General features: G+C 35.9%; 1 protein-coding gene across 4 annotated transcripts in view; it reads right to left on the bottom strand.

The window, feature by feature from the left end:
- The window catches only part of fam189a1 (family with sequence similarity 189 member A1), a 120935-nt gene that overhangs the window by 7934 nt on the left and 93109 nt on the right, over positions 1–19892 (bottom strand). For 3 of the 4 annotated variants that reach the window (XM_038283792.1, XM_038283796.1, XM_038283795.1), the window contains exons 3-6: positions 13150–13260; positions 9033–9197; positions 3255–3362; positions 1377–1537 (exon numbers count right to left, since the gene is read on the bottom strand). In XM_038283792.1, coding sequence (XP_038139720.1) covers positions 1377–1537; positions 3255–3362; positions 9033–9197; positions 13150–13260 — 545 coding nt within the window. The remainder of the gene's footprint in view (positions 1–1376; positions 1538–3254; positions 3363–9032; positions 9198–13149; positions 13261–19892) is intronic. The other variant, XM_038283794.1, reaches the window with a different exon arrangement.

The raw sequence follows: 19892 nt of genomic DNA, 5'->3' as shown, positions 1-19892 counted from the left end.
ATGTCTGTAAAATGATAATTATGCAACATTTCAGAAAATATATGCCTGCTTCCACTGCTATGACTTAAAAATCGACTAAATCATTTAAAAAGAACATTTCATAAGACTTGCTGCTTCACAATTAAAATTAACTGCATTATTTAAAAAAGGTTGGCCATAATGCATTGTATATCTCTTTCTATTGTCCGAACACTCTTAGCATTTGGAGGCTATCAGGGTTATTGTTGTTTTCTTGCCATATATCAGTGTAGCTCTATAACAATTCAAGGCCTCTTTTTGTTGCAGTTGCAGATTTATGATAAAACTGATGAAATATGTCTAGAATGTTGGGAGAACAGTTTATATTCCTTTATTGTAGAGGCTTGCTGTTATAAATTGGCGACACAGCAACAGAATAAAAGTGCAGTGTCTATTACAGGACAATGTATGCCAAAACATTTTTCAGTTCGATTTTTCTCTCTCGGTATTATAGACTCAGTATTATAGACAGTTTAAAGATCTACTGTCAATGTGTTTTAAGTCCTGAGATCAAGGTATCTATATTTATCAAAAGGAAATCATATATTTTAATTTGTCAGAAAAAAGCATTTTTTTACTTAATCTTTATATTATAGCTGATAAAAAATGAACTAAAACCTGCATCCATCGGTTGCATTATTGCAATTTAATGAATGAATATGTCATGTGTTGTTTGCTTTGTATATTAAAGCGATTCTCAACACAAAGCTGACAGAGGCCTTAAACCTCAAAGCCATTTAATATTGAGAAATTTTCTGGATTTTCTTAATCTCTAATGATATTATTTGCAACAGATTATGCATTCCTCAACTGGAGTATTTATCCATGTCTCTCTCTATATATATTTCCATAGACTTAGCTTCCACTTATGATTATAATCTTAATGGTTCACCAGACATTATTGTTTTTACTTTCCTTTGTTAGCCTCAATCCAGACTCAATTCCCTAATGTCTTGACATAATTGCATATGGGTCTGTTTATATGTAAAATATGTCTGAGAACACATAGGATCATGTTTATTCCATTTCAACTGAGGTCCTCTACAAAATGTGCCCGGATGCTTTTGACCAATAAGTTCAATTGTTGCATAGATTTATTTTTTTATTTTTTGTTAAATAGAAAGTACTTGAGTCAGTTAAAAAATTTAAAGTTTATATTCATTTTGAGCTATTGATAAGTTAACAAGGAAGGGGTATACTTTTTTATTTTAACCCCCAATTTACTAAATGAACAAGGAACAATCTTGGCTGCCTTTGTTGGAAATTGATCGCATTTTGATCTTTATATTGTGATATTTCACCTCATCTTAGCAGATACACTGAAATGTAGAGCTTGTCAGGAAAATTGTTCTTCTTACCTTTGTCCGTCCATTGAAGGTGTGCAGGTGTACTCTGGGGGATAGTATGGAGGTGGAGGGATGGGAGGAATGAACTCATCAAAGTCCAGGGTCTGATGTAGGATGGTACCATGAGGGGTCATACACTCAGCGTTTAAGGCTCGGGCTCTGTGAGGCATGAACTGAACAACAAAATAAAAACAACATATTAGATCCTTAGTTTAGGGGTTGTTACTTCACAGATTTAATGTACATAAATGTTGAGTCAGTTTAAACAATGACAGTTATATATGTCTTTTTCAGATAGCTTTAACATTAAGACAGAAAATAAAAAGTGCCGTCTCATCCTTATCTATCTTTCATTTCCATCAATTTTTTCATCCATCAATTTTCTGACACGCTTAATCCCAAGTGGGGTTGCGAGGGGTGCTGGTGTCTATCTCCAGCTGTCTACGGGTACACCCTGGACAGGACGCCAGTCAATCGCAAGGCGACACAGAGAAACAGGACAAACAACCACTCACACACACACAGTCATGTTTTTCGACTATGGGAGGACCTTGAGTAAAACCAAACATGCAAACTCCATGCAGAAAGACCCCGGGCCAGGAATCAAACCCACGACCTTCTTGCTGCAAGATAGCAGTGCTACCCACTGTGTCAATGAGCAATCTTTCATGTATTTGTTTTAAAATATTTGCTGGTAAATGACATTGGAACATAATTGTTCTATCTGAATCTAATGCTACAGCAGGGGTGATGAAAGCTTGTGGGCAAAATCACGACTGTTATAGATTCTAAATGCTAAGACAAGTACACTCATTAGCTCCTTAACTCAGATACCACATTTAGTACTCTGGATGGTACTGAAAGATGGTTGAAAGCACATTTCCAAAGCAGCTAATGTTCCATACCCCCATCTCATATATGAAGGGTATAAAACCTGTGGCTTCATTGTTTGGGAAGAGTATAATACTTTGTGCTGTAATGTCTTTTTCTTTCCCATTCTCAAATGTAGCCTAAATATATTGTACTGAAAGCCCAGTGCTCTGGGCAATTGTTATTATGGTTAAAATTATATCTGAATATTCAGTAAATAATGTACTGTAACAGACAGGCCATAAGGTGTTGGAGCCACTAGCTCATAAACCCCTTAGTCTCAGTCAAGATTCATAAATCTATTGATCTTGACCATGCTGATATCATTTCTACTAATAATTATTTTTAATTATTATTATAAACAGCTTTTAGGTTAAATGAAAAGTATGGCAAACTCAATTACACTCAAGGAGACTTTACACAACAGCTTTGGACCTTTTTCACTGGACCATGATATAAAAACCCTTAAAGAAACCAACGTTTTAGTGCTTGCATAATATTTGTGTAAGTCACGCAAATTGAGCCCCAAAGATTAACTGGCTTGCATATGCTTCTAAAAAAAAAAAAAAAAGGTGCAGTTTCTTCACAAACATAACAGAATGTGGTTGGACTCCTAGATATACCCATAGTTTTATCCCTAGTCTGTATATTTTACAATCAACTGAATTCTGCTTTGGTAATTCAGTAATTGTATTCAACATGGAAGAGCCCAATACTCTAACTTTTTTTTTTTTGGTCACGGATACGTTCGAAACATGGTGTCACTGCTGATTTACGGTCTCTGCAGACTGTTGTCACACAAAAAATGTTGTTACTGGCAGAAGTTTAAATATTTAAGCTTGTTTAGGCAGGCATAAAATTCCCGTCTTGAAATCTATAGAGGGTTATTGCATCACAAGCTACAGCACAGTTAGTTTCCCGATGACCACGGTTCTCTACCTGATGGGTTGCGGGTCTGTTCAGAGATATAAAGCAACAGTTGTTGCATATATATTTTTACCCCCTTTTCAACCCTCTTACCATCTGCAGTACATCAGTCGACACCATCTGCATGCAGCACATTGCAGTAGCAAGAGCGCACACAATGGTGGAGATGACGTTAAGGGCACAGACGCTGAACAGCAGCTCCTAAAGGAGAAGAGACAGAGGAGGAGAAAACAAAGCGAGAGTTGGAAATTACATGGCTGCAGATGAGGAGATGAGGAAAACATTAACTATGGAAAAAAATAGAAAATATAAATAAGACCAAACAGAAAGGAGAGAGACAGGAGTGATTTCTCAAACTACTGAAAAAAGAAATAGGATGACTCTTTTTCTTGTTTTTCTAATAGAAGTAAATTATCATTTAACTACCGTAAACTAAACTGTGCATGATTGTAAAACACTGTAAAACAAAAACAACAAATTGAAACCACCTAATCAATCAATACTTGCATTTAAAGTTTAAAACTAAAACCTATATAAACAGCATAAGAAGATTCATTACATATATTTGTCCGAGCTTTAATCTCATACCCAATGTCTCTATGTGTTCTTCAATAGTTCTATAACTTTTTTTTAATGATCAATATGGAGTGTTCAATGTCCCTTTTGGAGAAAAACAGCCAACATGACAGTCTCCTCCATACTCTGAGCTTTTCCTTTGTTTTCCAAACAGTAACATTGGTCGATGTGGCCAAAAACTTGGATTTTTATTTGAACACAAAGCAATAATGTCTTAAAGATTAAGAGCTTTGTCATTTGGGTTGTTTGTTTGTGTTAGAACAGGGCTCATTTCACTGTCTTACCAGCTTTAGCCAGTCATATGAGTTTGTTCTGAGATGAATTATAAATCAATCTTTAACACTCTTTCTTGTTGTACCAGGCTTGTGGAGATCCATATTTTTCCCTGAGGTATTGCTTGATTAATTTATCTTGTTGTTCAAATGTTTCATGGTGTTGAAGAGCATCAGTATGTTTCAGTAACATTAACATGAATGTTATATTCGTCCAGATAAGAATCTAATTTCACTCTTAGTTTTGTGGACACAGTCTTGCAAAATGCACAGATTGTTTTCACATTGACTTGGCTACCATTTAAGTTTGTTCACCTTTAAACATTTTCAGCACATCAACGTCTGCATTCAGAACCTATTTCACCCAGGAAAGATGTGGAGTTTCTTTGGAAGACTTTTTAGAACAACTCACAGGGAGCTGTTTTGACTGCAGATCTATTAGTTTTTGTTTTGACCAGTAATTCTGAACAGATTTTGTGTTAGAGGGACGTCTGGGAGACAGGTGGACGCTGCATCAGTATGAGATTTTATGCCAAGATGTTAATCATAACTACTATCTGCGGACAGCCACATTGTTTACTTTTCATTTTCAGTTTCTGCTTGATTGGCAAACTAATAAAGGCTTTGATTCTTTTATGGAGATCAGTATATATATATGCTTTTGTACTCCATCAAACATTAAAGCTCAACAAATCCAGAGCTATAGCCTTCACATATCAGTTTCCACTGAGACCAAATATATTTTCTATGGATTTATGTTACCCCTACAGGTAGGTCTAGCCCACTCCAACGGCAAAGGACACACTGCAAAAAATGTAATACTCGAAATATCCTTAGATATGATAAAATTTTCTTGTTTAAAGAAAGAATCTGGCAACGTTAGCAAAGGTTGCTTGGCTAGAATTCTTAAAACTCATCAAACATATTTTTCTAAATTTAGCAATTATTGAAAAATAAAAAATTTTAAATTTAGAAATTAATTAATGTTTAAAATGACCTGAAATATCTTATTAAAGAAAATCTAGACATATGGTTGTAGAATGTCCAATCAAGTGTTTCCTTCCTTGCATTTGTTCTAGTGTTGCAAGACAGCTATATTCACCAAGGAATTTGGTGGTACAGATTTTTGCATAAAACCAAATTAATAAGAGATTAGAGTGCATTTTCTCACTTCTTCTGAAGTCAAGGAAGAATGAATATAAGACTCATAGCCAGATAAATGCAGCATCTTTATGGATAAGGACAGAACTACACCACCCAGGAGAAAAATGAGCAAAAATGCAAAGTGCTCAAATTCCTGGCCAAATATATGTGCAATAATTTTTTTCTCATGCCTGTAGCTACGTCCACTAACTTAAAGAACATGAGTGCTGAGCTTCCTCTGAATAGTGTTTAGACTTACCCTAACAGCTAACTGGAAGAGACTAACTTAGTTAATGTTCTATGACACCAAGTTCATATTCAAATAAAGACGCCTGATGTGTTGGACTGCCAAATAAAACAACCTTTCACCTCAATACTTATATGCACGTTAAAAGCTGTTAGACACTCTTCATACATTCAGAAAAAATGTGTTGCTGAACAAAATTTTAAATGCTTCAGGGCTGCTCTAAAGTGCTCAGGAAGTTTGGACTGATGCTCTTCCATAAACAGGAGGGGGTTCATGTTTACATCTTTGTACACCATGTGATGGAGTCATAGAATGCATAGAATTTGGGTTAGGAATTTGAGCCATAAAAAGGAAAAAGGAGCACTTTTCTCTTTCATATTGACCTCCTGCCTAATGTGGCTACAACCCCATGGTGTCAGACTGAGAACAGGACTTAATTACTTTTTCACATCACTGATACTCGACTGCTGCCTCGCAAACCGTAAAGTTCCGGGCCAAAAGTCTCAATTAGTTTTTCCTTTAAGCTTCTGGAATTACAACAAGCTAGAGCTGTCAAAGAAGTGAACCCTGTTCTTCTCCAATCAGTGTGAAGTCACTAGTTTTACAGCTACTCGCGTTAATACACCCCATTTGTGAATCAGCTCCTCAGAAGCTCTGAGAGAAAGTCTTAAATGCATAGAAAGATCCATGATACGTAGAGAGATCTATTTGATCAGAAAGGAACGTTTTTAATAACTTGTGATGCAACAGACACACATCAGATCAAATCCTGTGTTTTCTGACAACCAGACAACTTTTTTCAGAAATTTTAAACACAATAGTGCTTCACTTGAATTTGACAATTCAGACAAGCATCTATAATCCTAGCACATGTTCTTGTCTCCGCTTCTCCTATGTCTTAAAATATGAAGTTTTTGGAAGAGCTAGAACATTAACAAATAATGTAAAATCGAGAGCCATTCTTTAACAATTGAGACACTTCTCTATCAGTTTGGAAAGGGTCCAGATAAAAGTTTTTGTCCACAAATCGAGAAATATTGCAGCAGTTCTTAACCCTACTGAGAGAAACCAGCCCACCAAATTTAAGCAAAGAGCCCCTAAAAACACATTCAAGAGGTTAGGAGAATAGTTAGAATAGTTAGTTAAATCACTGAAAGACTAATTTGCCTCAGTTGGTTTAAGGGTTTGTGAGTCATTATTACAAAAAGATCAGGCAAAAACTATTTCATTTATGAAGGCATTCGTGACAGCATTCTATTAACAAGCATCTTTATGATCCCCATGGAAAACGTGTTTGAATTGAAAAGATGAAAGTTTAACTCTGGCAAGTGAGCATCTAAAACTCCTAGAAAACTATAAACATAAATTATTTCTCTGTGAGAAAAATCCCAGGATTAAATGTCAAGCTAATGAAGACTAATCTAGAAGACTATGGCAAGTCTCACCTGCACATCCAGACTGCCATGTCATCCAGGTCTACATCCGCTAATCTTCTCCTGCCCTCCAAAGCTTCTCAGCCAAAAATCTCAATTTGCCCTCTTCACAAGCTGCTTCATCAGGGTCCTGCCTGAAACCAGCTGCCACCCACCTCCACCTCATCCACTGCCCTGCCTACCTCCTACTCAATCCAGCTGCCTTTGTCCTCAATCATCCAGTATACCACTGGTGTCCAGGCCCCAGGTGAGGACATCTCCATTATCATTAATCCTCACATACTATCACCATCAGGAATGCTCAGCTTTGTCTTCTGCTGGGGTCTGAGTGCCAAAAACATTAATATTAATTCATCATTCATGAATCCTCTATTTACCACCTTGTCTCCTTGTAAGTCTGCCCAGGTTGAAATGGTTTTTAAGCTTAAACTTATCTAGAGTATGGTGCTGCTGGTTGATGAAAAATCAAAGCAGGATTTACATCCAATCCAGATACTGTGGCATAAAACCTCATGCAAACGATTACTGTTTTAAAATCCTCCAATGTGGCTGATCTCAAACAATAAATCAAAGAGGACTTGGTAAATCTTCCATGTTGGTATACTTCATATGTGTACATATCAACTGTCATGTAGAGTAAGGGCCATCTGATTATATATGATTATTAAACCATGTTTATAACCACAAGAAAATGAAAACAATGGTTGTTTTAGAATATAAACCTTTTTCTCACTCTGGAACAAAAAAAATAAATAGTGAAAACACGACTGGCAAAGACTGTTTAATACATGTGCTCATTGAATATTAACCTCTGTGAGATACTTTGCCCTTGGGTCAACTGCAGAGTAAGGTTATACGTCTGCTTCTTAGCAGGAAACCACAAATTACTTCAATACTACCTCTCACAAATGATTTATAGCCCTAGGCAGGGTAAGGAAAAGAATAAAAAAAAAATGAAGGAAATCAAATATGTCTGTGGAGAATGAATGGTACATATACTTAGCAATGTGATATTCTTTCATAAATACAAAAGAGACATTTAAAGAGAGAAACTTAAAAAAAAAAAAGGAAAAAAAATTGAGTCTACAGCTTCTTCTGGTTTTAAATCAAGTTTCTCCTTTTATATGCGACAGAAAAGAACAACAATGCAGCAGACTTCATCACAATAAGAAATCTAACAGCATGTGAAATAGAAGTTCACTCATGGGAGTTTGAAATGACACCTTCCTCTAAGATATAAGTCAGTGTGGCTGACTGCTGCAGCTCTTAATGAAGCTTTATAGCACCAATTCACCATATCTTTAATGAGTTATGACCACTGTGACGAATGTGCTCAATCTTTCCTCCTTTCATAACCACTTTTCACCCGAAGAAGTCTTTTGATTCGGTTATCAATGTTTTATAATCAATCAGGATCGTAAAATTAATGGATATGATTGTTATTAGGGGCACAGTGCTCCACACTGTATTTTATTCCTGCAGACACCTGGAGTCAGGAGATACCCCTATTGGGTCATAAACTGCTAAAGTACAGCCTGCCTGGAAACACTGTGCATACAAAAAGCCTTCTGGAAAAACAAATCCTCTAACTGCAGACGAGACTAACATGTTAAAATATACTTCACAAACACAGAAAAATTGAAAAATTTGTTGCATAAATCTTGTAATAAAAATTAAATGGGATTATTTTACAATTATTGTAATCATGTCTACCTTTCTCCATTCATTATAAATATACCAGCAATGTTTTCTTCATTTAATCTGCATGATGTTTCCACAGTTCCTTAGTCTCTCTAATTGATTAATTTCTCTCACCACATTGTTTTTTTCTACTTGCAATACCAATTCTTTGCTGAAAGTAATAATGTTTTAAAAATCATTTCACTGTGTTTGTTTTGTATTGATTCAATGCACACCTTTCTTTTATAATTTCTATGAAGAACTTATGTTACACTGTAGTGAATAAAACGTGTTCTGCATAAAAAAGTTTGATTGCTTTATTGATTAAATCTTGGTGTGATGAAAATGCTTGCACGAGAAGTGAATTAACATCGTAAGTCCAATATCAGCTTGTAAGACTAATATTGATTAACAATTGAGCCTGATTTAGAACATTGATCTAGGTTATATAAAACCTTAATGTACTTTTACATATTCCGAATATTTCCAACACATAAAAGTGCCACAGAAACAAGCCAACCTTGAGGCGAAGGCGGATGGTGTTGCAGTCCCGCAGGGGGTTCAGTTTCAGCGTCTCTACCTGGTTGTTACAGCCGGTGCTCTGCTTCTGCTGCTCACAGCACACGCACACTCCGTCGCTGTCGAATGGTACCTGGGGGAGAGGAGGGGTGACCACACATCCGCACTCAAGCAGGCATGCCACAAAACACAGAACAACACGCACGCATGCACAAACAAACACACAAACAGACACAGAGACACACGCACAGGTCAGACCTCAGCTGGTTTTCGGCAGTAATTTCTGCCCGAAATCAAGCTGTGGATACATTTTTTAAAACACATGGGATGAGAACTGCTTTATACAGTGAGACCTTGTGCACGTGTTAAAGGAACAAAGGACAGTAAGGATGTGATGAACTACTCAGGGACAGATTGAGGTACCTTTGCTATGTGTCCCAGATTGAGTAAAAAGCAGGACATGAACTTAACAAGTATGGGTTAATTACACTGGGGAGAAGCAATGTAGAACATTAATATTTCAGTCACATGGAGGAGGGTCTCTGGGGAGCCACATAAGGCACCATAGTGGGGGTGCTTGCCCTTCCCTGCTTGCATAAAGAGGAAAGCTGCTTATACTGTAGTATGGAAGTGGTTGAGTTAGTGGGCTGGGTTTCTTATTAATCACAAAAAGGATTCCATGGTCATAATATAGACATTAACCCCAGGCACTATGCAATCAGCTTAAAAATATCAGCTAAGCATTTAGTTAGGAAAAATTTGTAATCTTCAATTCTATTATTTGAAAAAAGATGGATCACTTTTTTTTAGCTATGTAACAGCACTCCAACTAAAACCTAATTCGTACTTAGTTTGGAATTTACAATCTAATTTATACAAACCCTCATTTTACAGCATAGGATGAGAATAAGTAGGGAATTTGTGGGGAGGTCAAATTTTTTGAAGCATTTTCTCACAGTATTTATAAAGGCTTTTAATTTCTGCACATCTGAGGGTAGTTCAAATATGTGCATTGCATTGAAAAATTATTTTGCCTGGTAGCATTACAGTAACTATATATATATATATATATATATATATATATATATATATATATATATATATATATATATATATATATATATATATATATATATATATATATATATATATATATATATATATATATATATAGATGTTATTGTAATTGATAGACTAACACATAATTGTGCATGCTTCACAATTATTATTACACATAGAAATCTGCAAGGTGTGGAAGGCATTTGTACTCAACTTCCCTAGGAGTGCACTTTATAGAGCTGCTGCCATTTGTTGCAGCAAATGTAATAATTATGAGTCAGCGGTGATAAGCAAATGGATTTGTCAATTTCAGCTATGACTCATCTAGGCAGCCTGTTAGAAACAGAAGCTCTGTAAGCTTGAACAACAACATGTGACTGTAATGTACTGGCTTGAAAGTTGCACTTTTTAGTGACTTTGTAAGTTCATACTTGACACTGGATAACAAGGTTTTATTATCTATTATTATTGAAATAATGAGTACATAAACTGATTTTTGTGTTTTATTATAAGCTAAACATGTGATAGTCCCACCCAAAAGTATTTCTAACCCTAACTTTTAGATGTCCCTCATGTTACAGGCACAAACTTCAGGATATTTGATTATGTTTTTATTAGACCAGTACTTGGTCTGTTTTATGTAAATTTAGTTGAGTTCAAATATACCTTTCTCGTTAATACCAAAAGGAAATAATAAAAACATATTACAATAGGCCATTGCAGCACCCCCACTGTTCCGGCCTAGTAAAGTGCAATCTTTATTCATCATATGTCACCTGTTTTCAGAAAGAGTCTACATTTGTGTAATTTTATGTAAGTATCAGTACTGTTGATCTGTTAAGGCCTCATAGATTTGTCAGAGAACATTAAAGAATTAAGAGCAGCACGACAACCAGGGGAATCAGATTAAGAATAGTTATGAAGAAGGTTAAGGAATGGCTAGTTTATATAAGCATATCCTGAAGTTCAATTGTCTCACAAAACTTTGCTAAACCCATCATGTAAAACTGGAAAGAATATGCATCCAACCTAGCAAGAGATTGGCTTTCAGTAACTTGATAGGGCAGTCTGTTTATCGGAGAAGCCACCAAGAGGGTTACTGTAACGCTGGATGAGCTGTGGAGATCCAGAGATCAAGTTGGATAAATTAACTTTAGTTATCGGGAATCCCTGCAATGATATAATACTAAAAGTGTGTATTAGCTCAAAATCTGAAAATGCTAAGAAAGATATTTTAGCTATGTATTCAAACCCTGCATATGTACAAAAACAAGCAAATTTCCTTGATAGATCACAGGGTCCACATAATGTTCCGCCTTCTACACGCCCACATTCAGCCATAAATGGTCCATGCAAAGGACTTTATGATTTCATTGTTTATTTAAATGAACCAGCTGAGACTGAAATAGGTGTGTTGGTCAGTGAGGTGGAGAGCCTGATTAAAAAAGGATCTGATAAATAGTCTGATAAAAAAGGATCCTGACTAAATTACCATCTCTGTTGGATAATGTCTCCCACTCCATGCATGAAGCTGTTCCAGAACTGGAGAGCTCCTTTATTGATAGACTGCTGCACCCTAAATGCACCAGGGAGCGGCATCACAGATCCTTCCTCCCAGCAGCTGTAAGACTTTATACCCACCACTGTTCCCAACAACCTCAATAGGTCGTTACATTCATGCTGATTTTGCACAGTTTCTACCTTAGTCAATTAAATAACATACTGCAGTCATTTTGCACATCTCTGATGTTGCTGCTATTGTCAAATATCCATTAAGGTAAAAATGTCCATAGCTGTATATTGGTTGCTTATTCTCCAGGTGCACAGTTTTTATATTGTTTAAAGTAGAATATTTTATTGTTTATCTTTTAACTCACTACCATGTTATTCTTAAATGAAAATTTATTCTATAAACTTTTTGCTGCTGTAAACACCAGAATTTCCCCATTGTGGGACAATAAAGCGATTTTCTATTCTATTCTATTCTATTCTATTCTAAATATAAAGTACATTTGAGAGGTGTGCAATGACTTTCCCTGTGAAGAACAGGCATGGTGTGTCTAGTGGGTCGGTCTCTACTTAACCGCGTTCGGCACATAGATCTAAGAGAATTACTGTAGGGAGCCTGATTGGCTGATAAACCAGTCATTATCATCAGCAACGGAATATTGGTAATCCCTGAAATACCTTCCCTCCTAATTCTCCTATTTACCTTCGGAAGAGCAGCAACTGTCACGCACCATTATGCACGGGTGTCACAACGGCATTAAATTGTTTACAGCAATCAGTGTGAATACCTCACAACTTGCTAAATTTATGTGTTAATCTGTGGTCCGACTCACTCTGTTGATCATTGGGAAGAAGAATAGGATAGTGAGAAATGATTCAATATTGCACATGCTTTAATAAATAATTTTTTATTTATTTGTGCTGGTCTTGAAATTATGGTTCATCAGTGCATTCAAAAATTACACTTTGAGATAATTATGATGACATTTATGATGACTATGGTTATTGTTTTACATAAAGGGGCTGAACGTCTGAGAGCGCTTAATCAAACTTCAATTCTTCACCTTACTCACGGGTCAGTCGGTGTAAGGAAACTGCACTTTTCAATGCTAAGTTTCTTTTTGATACCAATACTTTAGCATTAGCGTATGCAAATTTCAAGCCCTGTTTCATGCATGTGCAAGCTTTATAAATCTGATCCTTATGGAAGAGGAAAGTTGCCTCAAGTTATCCTGAAGACGTCCTATTAGCAGTTTGTCAAAATCCATATTAGGAGGCAAACACGGCATTTCAGCGGAAGGTGTTCTGACCATAATGAAACTTTTTTGGTCCACGTCTATCACCCATACCTGCTTATTCTTACTGGGTTTGGGTGCGAGATGTACAGCAGCACAAAGACATACAGGACAAAAGAAAAAACATATATTGCTGGCCCACATACAAAAGTTGATCACATCTACTAAAAAACTGTGTAGAAACAAATGGTTTTAGACAGAGTATTTAGGGTCAAATAACTAAAATTGTATGGGACAATGTCTAGTTGGTCTCACCAGCTTACACTCCTCCAGGGAGTTAACGAGCTGAGCGTTCTGGCAGGAGAGAATGGAGCCCGCCAGGTTGAGCATTACGCACACTGCAGACAGCAGCATGAAGAATGTGATCTGTGACAGGGAAACAAGAGGGAGGGAACAAAGACAAATTAGAAACAGATAGCTCTATGTCAGACTGTTGCTTCTTGCATTGATTAAGCGCTTGCATCCTTCTGACACTGTTTGAAAGTAGCTGCAGTACCAGAGACATGTTGTGCTTTTACCAATCGATCCTGATGGCCAAAGACAAGAAGTACAAATGTCAATTGTACAATTGTTTCTCTGCCTCAAGACCCCAATACTAATGTTGAAATAAATAAAAAACAACTAAGACTTGAGACAGTTTTGTAGACCTTAAGCAAACTTCGTGATATGGAGGTCAAAGTAACTAAGCAACTAAGATCTATCAGTCAGTGTAAAACAGTGTTGATGAAGGACAAATAGGGCTTTAGCAGGAGGAGTTAAACAAAAAGGTGATCTAGAACACACATGGCAGATGGAAAGGAGGAGAAACCCATGATGGGAGGGAGAAGGAAAGGGAAGAGGGAGATGGCACGTAATAAACAGATGGAGCGATAAATTTAAGTGCTTCTTCCCATGGCAGAAAATTGAAAGATTGAGGGGCTGATGAGAGTGCTTCCAGGGAAACTCCGTGGATGGGAAGAAAAAAAAAAAAGAAAAAGAAAGAGAAAAGGGAATTGCAGACAAGAAAGAAGGAACAGATGTTGTGGCACAACCAACCATTATATGAGAGCCAGACCATTTTATCTAACGGTGAATTGACGATGATAATGTGGACATCTAATAAAAAAACATTTAAATACTAAAAAGCAGGACTCTGAAAATTTCAGCATTTTCCAAATAAAATCCTAAGGAAAAAAAACAATAAAACAGAAATGAATAAAATTGTGTGATTTAATCTATTTTCAGGCAATATTGAGGAAAAGGTTATGAAGCACCTTAAACGAAACCCATTAAGCTATATCCGTTGCATAAATGCTCAATCATAGCATTAACAAAAGTGATCTGCTAACCAGGTGCAAATTGAATTGCATGTCTAACGTTAGCAGAACATTTTTAACTTTTAAACTGGTTTGGCATCACAAAAGTCCTCTTGAGAAGGAAGCTAAATAGATCTAGGAAGGGAAACATCAGGAAGGGAGAAAAATCAAATGATATATTTGCGCCCGACAGATGGCTGTGGAAGTGATCAGAGGTTTATAATCAAATACAATATACACATCGTCTGCTATTGCTGCTTGATGTTTAGCTGATACTAAACAGCTAAATTAAGTTGGAATCAGCTACCAGCTTCCTATTATACCATGGATTTTAACAGCTGCAGTTAAAAGATTTTCCTCAGTGTACTTCACTTGTTTTTAAAGGTTATGATGCGTTCACACTAAAGGCGTTATGGGCGTCAAAAATGCGTTAGCGCAGAAATTTGGATGCCCGGTCAAATGCTGTATCAAACTGTGGACAAGTTGCTTTGAGGCTTTGACGCTCTTGATGCTCAGGGCTCTGGTTTTCTGCTCTGTTTTGTTGCTACAAGCTAGAGAGCAGCTTGGCTTTATTTACTTTATGAGTTTGAAAAATTGTTTTGACTTGTTTTTAAGCAACAAGGTCCACCTCCAAACATCATCTGTGCAGTCAGTTCACCAGAATTATAATCCTTTTAAAATATTTTGTAGTATGGAGTGCCATACCTCCAGCATACCACTGGCCGGCAGTGCTGGAAATCCCCGCTGTGAGCTCTCTGCTGCCGTTAGTGGCGGCTGGAAGTGAATATAAAGAGTTTTTAAGGTTTACGGTAAAAACTGCAAGTACCAGAATATAGAATTAAATATTTTTTTTTGTTGGCAGGTTTTAACATTTCTAGATAATCTAGGTATTTATAAACTTTCTTCACAATGGTTCATAAAAAAATGTTTTAGTGCAGCAATAATGATAAGAACTCGCGCTCTGTTCCTTATACATAATCTATTCTTCCCCCATTTTTTAAACCTTTAAAATTTAACTCCCTTGATAGTTATTTTTTCTTCATATGCAGAAGCTCTGCAGAAGCGATGAAGCTTGCAGGTAGTGTCCGTCTCCCCCCCAAAAAACTCCTGGATCAGCTTTTCTGATTGGTTGACACCCTGGCAAATGTTCAATTTACTGAACTCCAGCATCAGATGCTTGGACGCTCTGACACTCGGACGCCAGAACGCTCAGATGTGCTGCTGGACGCTGACCCCCATAGAGTTCAATGTAAATCACATGCTTTGACCGCCAGAAAGCCCCCTGAACGCAGCATAAGACTGCATGAATTTCTCAATCCATACGTGCAGTATAAAGGATCACCACTCTACCTGGTAACAGTCAGTTAGCAGAATAACAATTGAAGAATTAAAACATTTAAAGTAAATGAAGAAGACATTGTAATTTATTTGTACGAAATAATACAATTTCTGAATTTAGTAACACTACCTGGCAGTCCTTGGAGATGAATTCTGTCTTTGAATAAACTTTTGTAAAATGCCATAGTTGTTAACATATCTATTGGTCAAATACTGATCCGATAGTCTCCTTATCAAGTCAAAAAAACAACAAAAAAGCAACAACTGAACAGTTTGTTAGTGTTAACTTACTATTAACCTAGATGCAAAAAAAAAAATAATAATTCCATGCAATCAGTGCTTTAAGCTAATTATTACTATAATTGAATTTGGTCTGGGTCTGTGTGTAAAAACTAATTAACAATCATTTGTATTGTCTCCCTCTTTATATATTCATTTGCATGTCATCATTGTAATTACAGGATCTGTAATATAACATCCATTTTTAGTTAGAGTAGATAAATAATTACAGTAGTGGTCATTTTCAAATAAAATTAGATAGATTATAAAATATTTCTGAGTAATCCTATTTAATCTTGTCAGTTCAAAGATATTTTGGAGAATAAAAGGACCTGGTTAAAGTACAAGTTATGTAATTCAAGCTGTAACTGACTAATATCCATTTTAGTTTTTTTAAAGGTTTGACCTGCAGAGTTTTTATGTTTCTTGCTATAGACTATAGCTGCGATTCTATTTAACTGAAATCTGAATTTCAAGGAAATTTTAAAAAGCCCACAAAAAAAAGGACAATCAAATGTTTCCATTTGATGTGAACGAAATTTACCAAGCACTGGGTTGTCACACATGGTTACAATAAACAGGAAGTGGAAGCTGCAATCTAGCATGCATCACACATCAGTTGTCGAGGAAAATTTTAATGACTGTGTTGCCATCAAGGAAGTTACATTAACTTGTCATTTAGTAATGGTGGTGTTGCTTCCAGCCATGTATATGTGCTTAATAGGAACGTCTAGGAAGAAGGCGACAGCACAAACAGCCAATCAATCTTGTATGAAAAAGTTTGCTACGTCTGAGCTGATAAAAAAATAAAATAAAATTGTTTCCAACTTTTGTTTCATGGGGGTTTATTGGAATTTTGCCATTTCCATCAAGCTTTTCTGATACGATACTTCAAAATGCGAATTAGGAAAAGCAGATGGAAGAGCACCTTATGACATAAACCATTCCTTTCTATGCATTTGTTTAGTCCACAAATTCTCATTTTTAATTTTCTCTGAGTTTCAGATTTAGACTGTGCCATTCTTACATATCAGCGTTCTAAGATCTAACCTGCTACATAGGAGCTTCTTGAGGCAAGCCTTTATTAATGGTCAGAATCTATTTTACTTATTGTGCAGCTTCTAACTATTTTAACTACTGTGTAATTACCTCAACTCCAATGCGAATCATGTTCCCTACCAAATAAAAGCATCCCCACAGCATTATATTATATAACACTTTTCATGCAAGAATGCTTAAAAATGTTATAACACATTCATGATCTGCAGTAGAATAACAAAACCCTCAATAATCTAAGTCATGTAAATGCTAGTAACACTGTTAGCATCATTCAGTTTGGCTTATACAATAAGACATCAGTAATTTTAATAGTAATGGAGGCCTGTTCCATGGACATGGATAAAAAGCAAACATCATTTTTATTGGTTAAATTGCATTAATATGAATGATGCAGTAACAAATCTATCACTGAAACAAACAAAGCAATGACAGTAAAAGCCTCCTAATGTTCATATCATAAGCTGCACATTTAATAAAACATATTTTGGTTTTCTCTGTTGCCAGCTGAGCGCATCCAGCGGCACACATGAAATAGACAAATCTAAAACTATAAAATAAGACCTCTACTTGTGCAGTTTTTCAATCTCTACTTTTGCCACAGGTTGCAATCAACCATTTGTATATAGAGGGCTAAAAGAACTTAAGGGCTATACATACATACATATATATATATATATATATATATATATATATATATATATATATATATATATATATATATATATATATATATATATATATATATATTTTTTTTTTTTTTTTTTTTTTTTTTATTAAAATATGATCCAGTTACCATTTTGCAAAACAGGAAGCGAACAAAAAATATGGTAGCAATCACATGTGTCTTGGGAAAACGCAAATTTTAAATGCAATTTCCAGCTAAAGCAGATACAAGTAAGAAACATAAGGAATAACAACAACATATCACTTAAAACAGATCCAACACTTCTTTTTTAACATTTTTTTTTAACACTTTCTTGGTAATGAGATTTGTTGAGATTTTTTCACCAATTGGGTACCCTGATGCACCCCAGTGTTTTCTCATTAATAAGATGATTGTCAATCTAGGGCCCAAACAACTGCCTTCTCGTCACTCTGTGAGATCAGAGAGCACCGTTTAGCTGCTAGCCATTAATTACTGTGGCACTGTCCTCTGCATGCCAAAAAGGAAAAACACACAGGCATTCATTTACATGAAAGACACGAACGCTGCTCTTTGCCTTAGCAGCCAAAACAGATTTACGCTGCATGTCATCATCACATCGTTTAAGACTCACTACAGAGGACAATACGGCATAATATAATCACCATGCATCTCCATGACACCCACAGATTACAGAAGACGTCCAGACATTCTGTAACTTCCAATAACTGTCACTGAGGTTAAAACAGACTTGCCTCTTTCCCTCCTCCCCTTCATTTACACTGCAAACATTAGTAATGGTGTTTTGGATTTTCAGGTGAAAGCATAGAACAACAAAATGATAAGGTCTCTAAGCTGTGTCAGTTACCAAATAAGTTTGTTTTCAGAGATATAATTCATTCCATTTTGTGACAATCAAAGCAATAAAACTTTTCTGCACATTTGAGTGTATTCTCACAGGAAGATGTGTGCAACACATTCATTATAAAAAGAGTAGATATTATAAAAATCTACTCTAGCATCATCTAAAGTAAAACCTTTCAATATCAACTTAAATAGGATCAATAAGCAACTAATGATGACCAATGCAATTAGCAATTAAAGGAAATTAGGTCGTTTTGAGTCACATTTTACAGTTTCTCATAAGTATGAAAATAGTTTAAGGAAGGAAAATTATATATTATCTCTAGCAACATCTTTAAATGTTTGAACATCACCAGACAGTTAAGATATTTCAGTAATTTCAATCAAAGGTAAGCTTATATGAAACAGATTTACTATACATTAGTTTGGGGATTATTAGTTTCTGGGAAAATCTTACATAACGTTTTATGATATAAAATTATATAAAACTGCTGGCTTTGGGCCAGGAGTAACTCACTCTCAACATTAGATAAATAAACCACAAAAGGCCAGTGTTGCATACATATCAAGTACCTGGAGAGATGGGTAGGTGCATAGACAGCATGAAATAACAAAGCCTTTGACAGAACGGCAAAGTAAAGTTCATCCAAGAACTTTGGGGGAGGCAAATCCAGGACACTGTCTGCAGTGGCATTCCAGAAGTTAAACAAGTAAAAAAACAGAGACAGTCAGAAGTGTTATATATGGGCTAAAGAGAGAGAAAGAGAAAAAAAATATAATATGTGAAACATCCTTGGTAGATGAGCTGAGCTGCTGATACATATTGTGTTTCACCTTAAAAAAAAGCATTGATATCCCAAAAGATCTGAAACATGTCAATAAAACTGCCAACTAACTATTTTAAGAGCTTCTCTTCATGACAAAACTGAACATCCTTTAAGTTCTCTGCCAGAAAAGGTGCCCGCATGCCTGCCCTTCCAGTTTTTATTCATTTTAACTTCTTTTTATTCTGCCTCCAACAGCAGCAAGAAATTTCAGACTCATTCATCAACTCTGTTTATCTGAGGCAGCCCAGGTCAGAGATAAACATCTCAGCGTGGAAACTGGAAGATAAAGCATCAAATTGGTATTCTCCAGACATGAACTGTTTCGCTTTGAGCCAATAATAAAAACACACTAAGCTATTGTGGTATCTGATTATATTCTGAGTTGTAGGTTTGGGAAGCCAAATGTTAATACTAAGAGTGTTTATATAAGGCAATGTAAGGATCTCTGACTATCCTAAGGAAGAGTCTTTAGCTGGAAGCTAAGGATCCATATATGTGGAAGTGCAATGTCAGTGTGTGTGGGTCTGTGAGCTCTTAGAAGCTATAAGGAGCTGTAATCATTGTTCTTTGAGAATTCTTCCATTGTCTTTGACTCTCCAGGATTGTTGCAGAAATCTGCATCGATATGGGCCTTATTATAATAGTATTCACATGTTAAACTAAGCTTGCATCAGAGTGTTTCATGAAGATGTG

Source organism: Cyprinodon tularosa, unplaced genomic scaffold (genome assembly GCF_016077235.1).
Source record: "Cyprinodon tularosa strain WSP-4 unplaced genomic scaffold, ASM1607723v1 ctg197, whole genome shotgun sequence".
NCBI lineage: Eukaryota > Metazoa > Chordata > Actinopteri > Cyprinodontiformes > Cyprinodontidae > Cyprinodon > Cyprinodon tularosa.
Note: the sequence above shows the minus strand (reverse complement) of the source record. Positions and strands in the feature narration are given on the sequence as shown.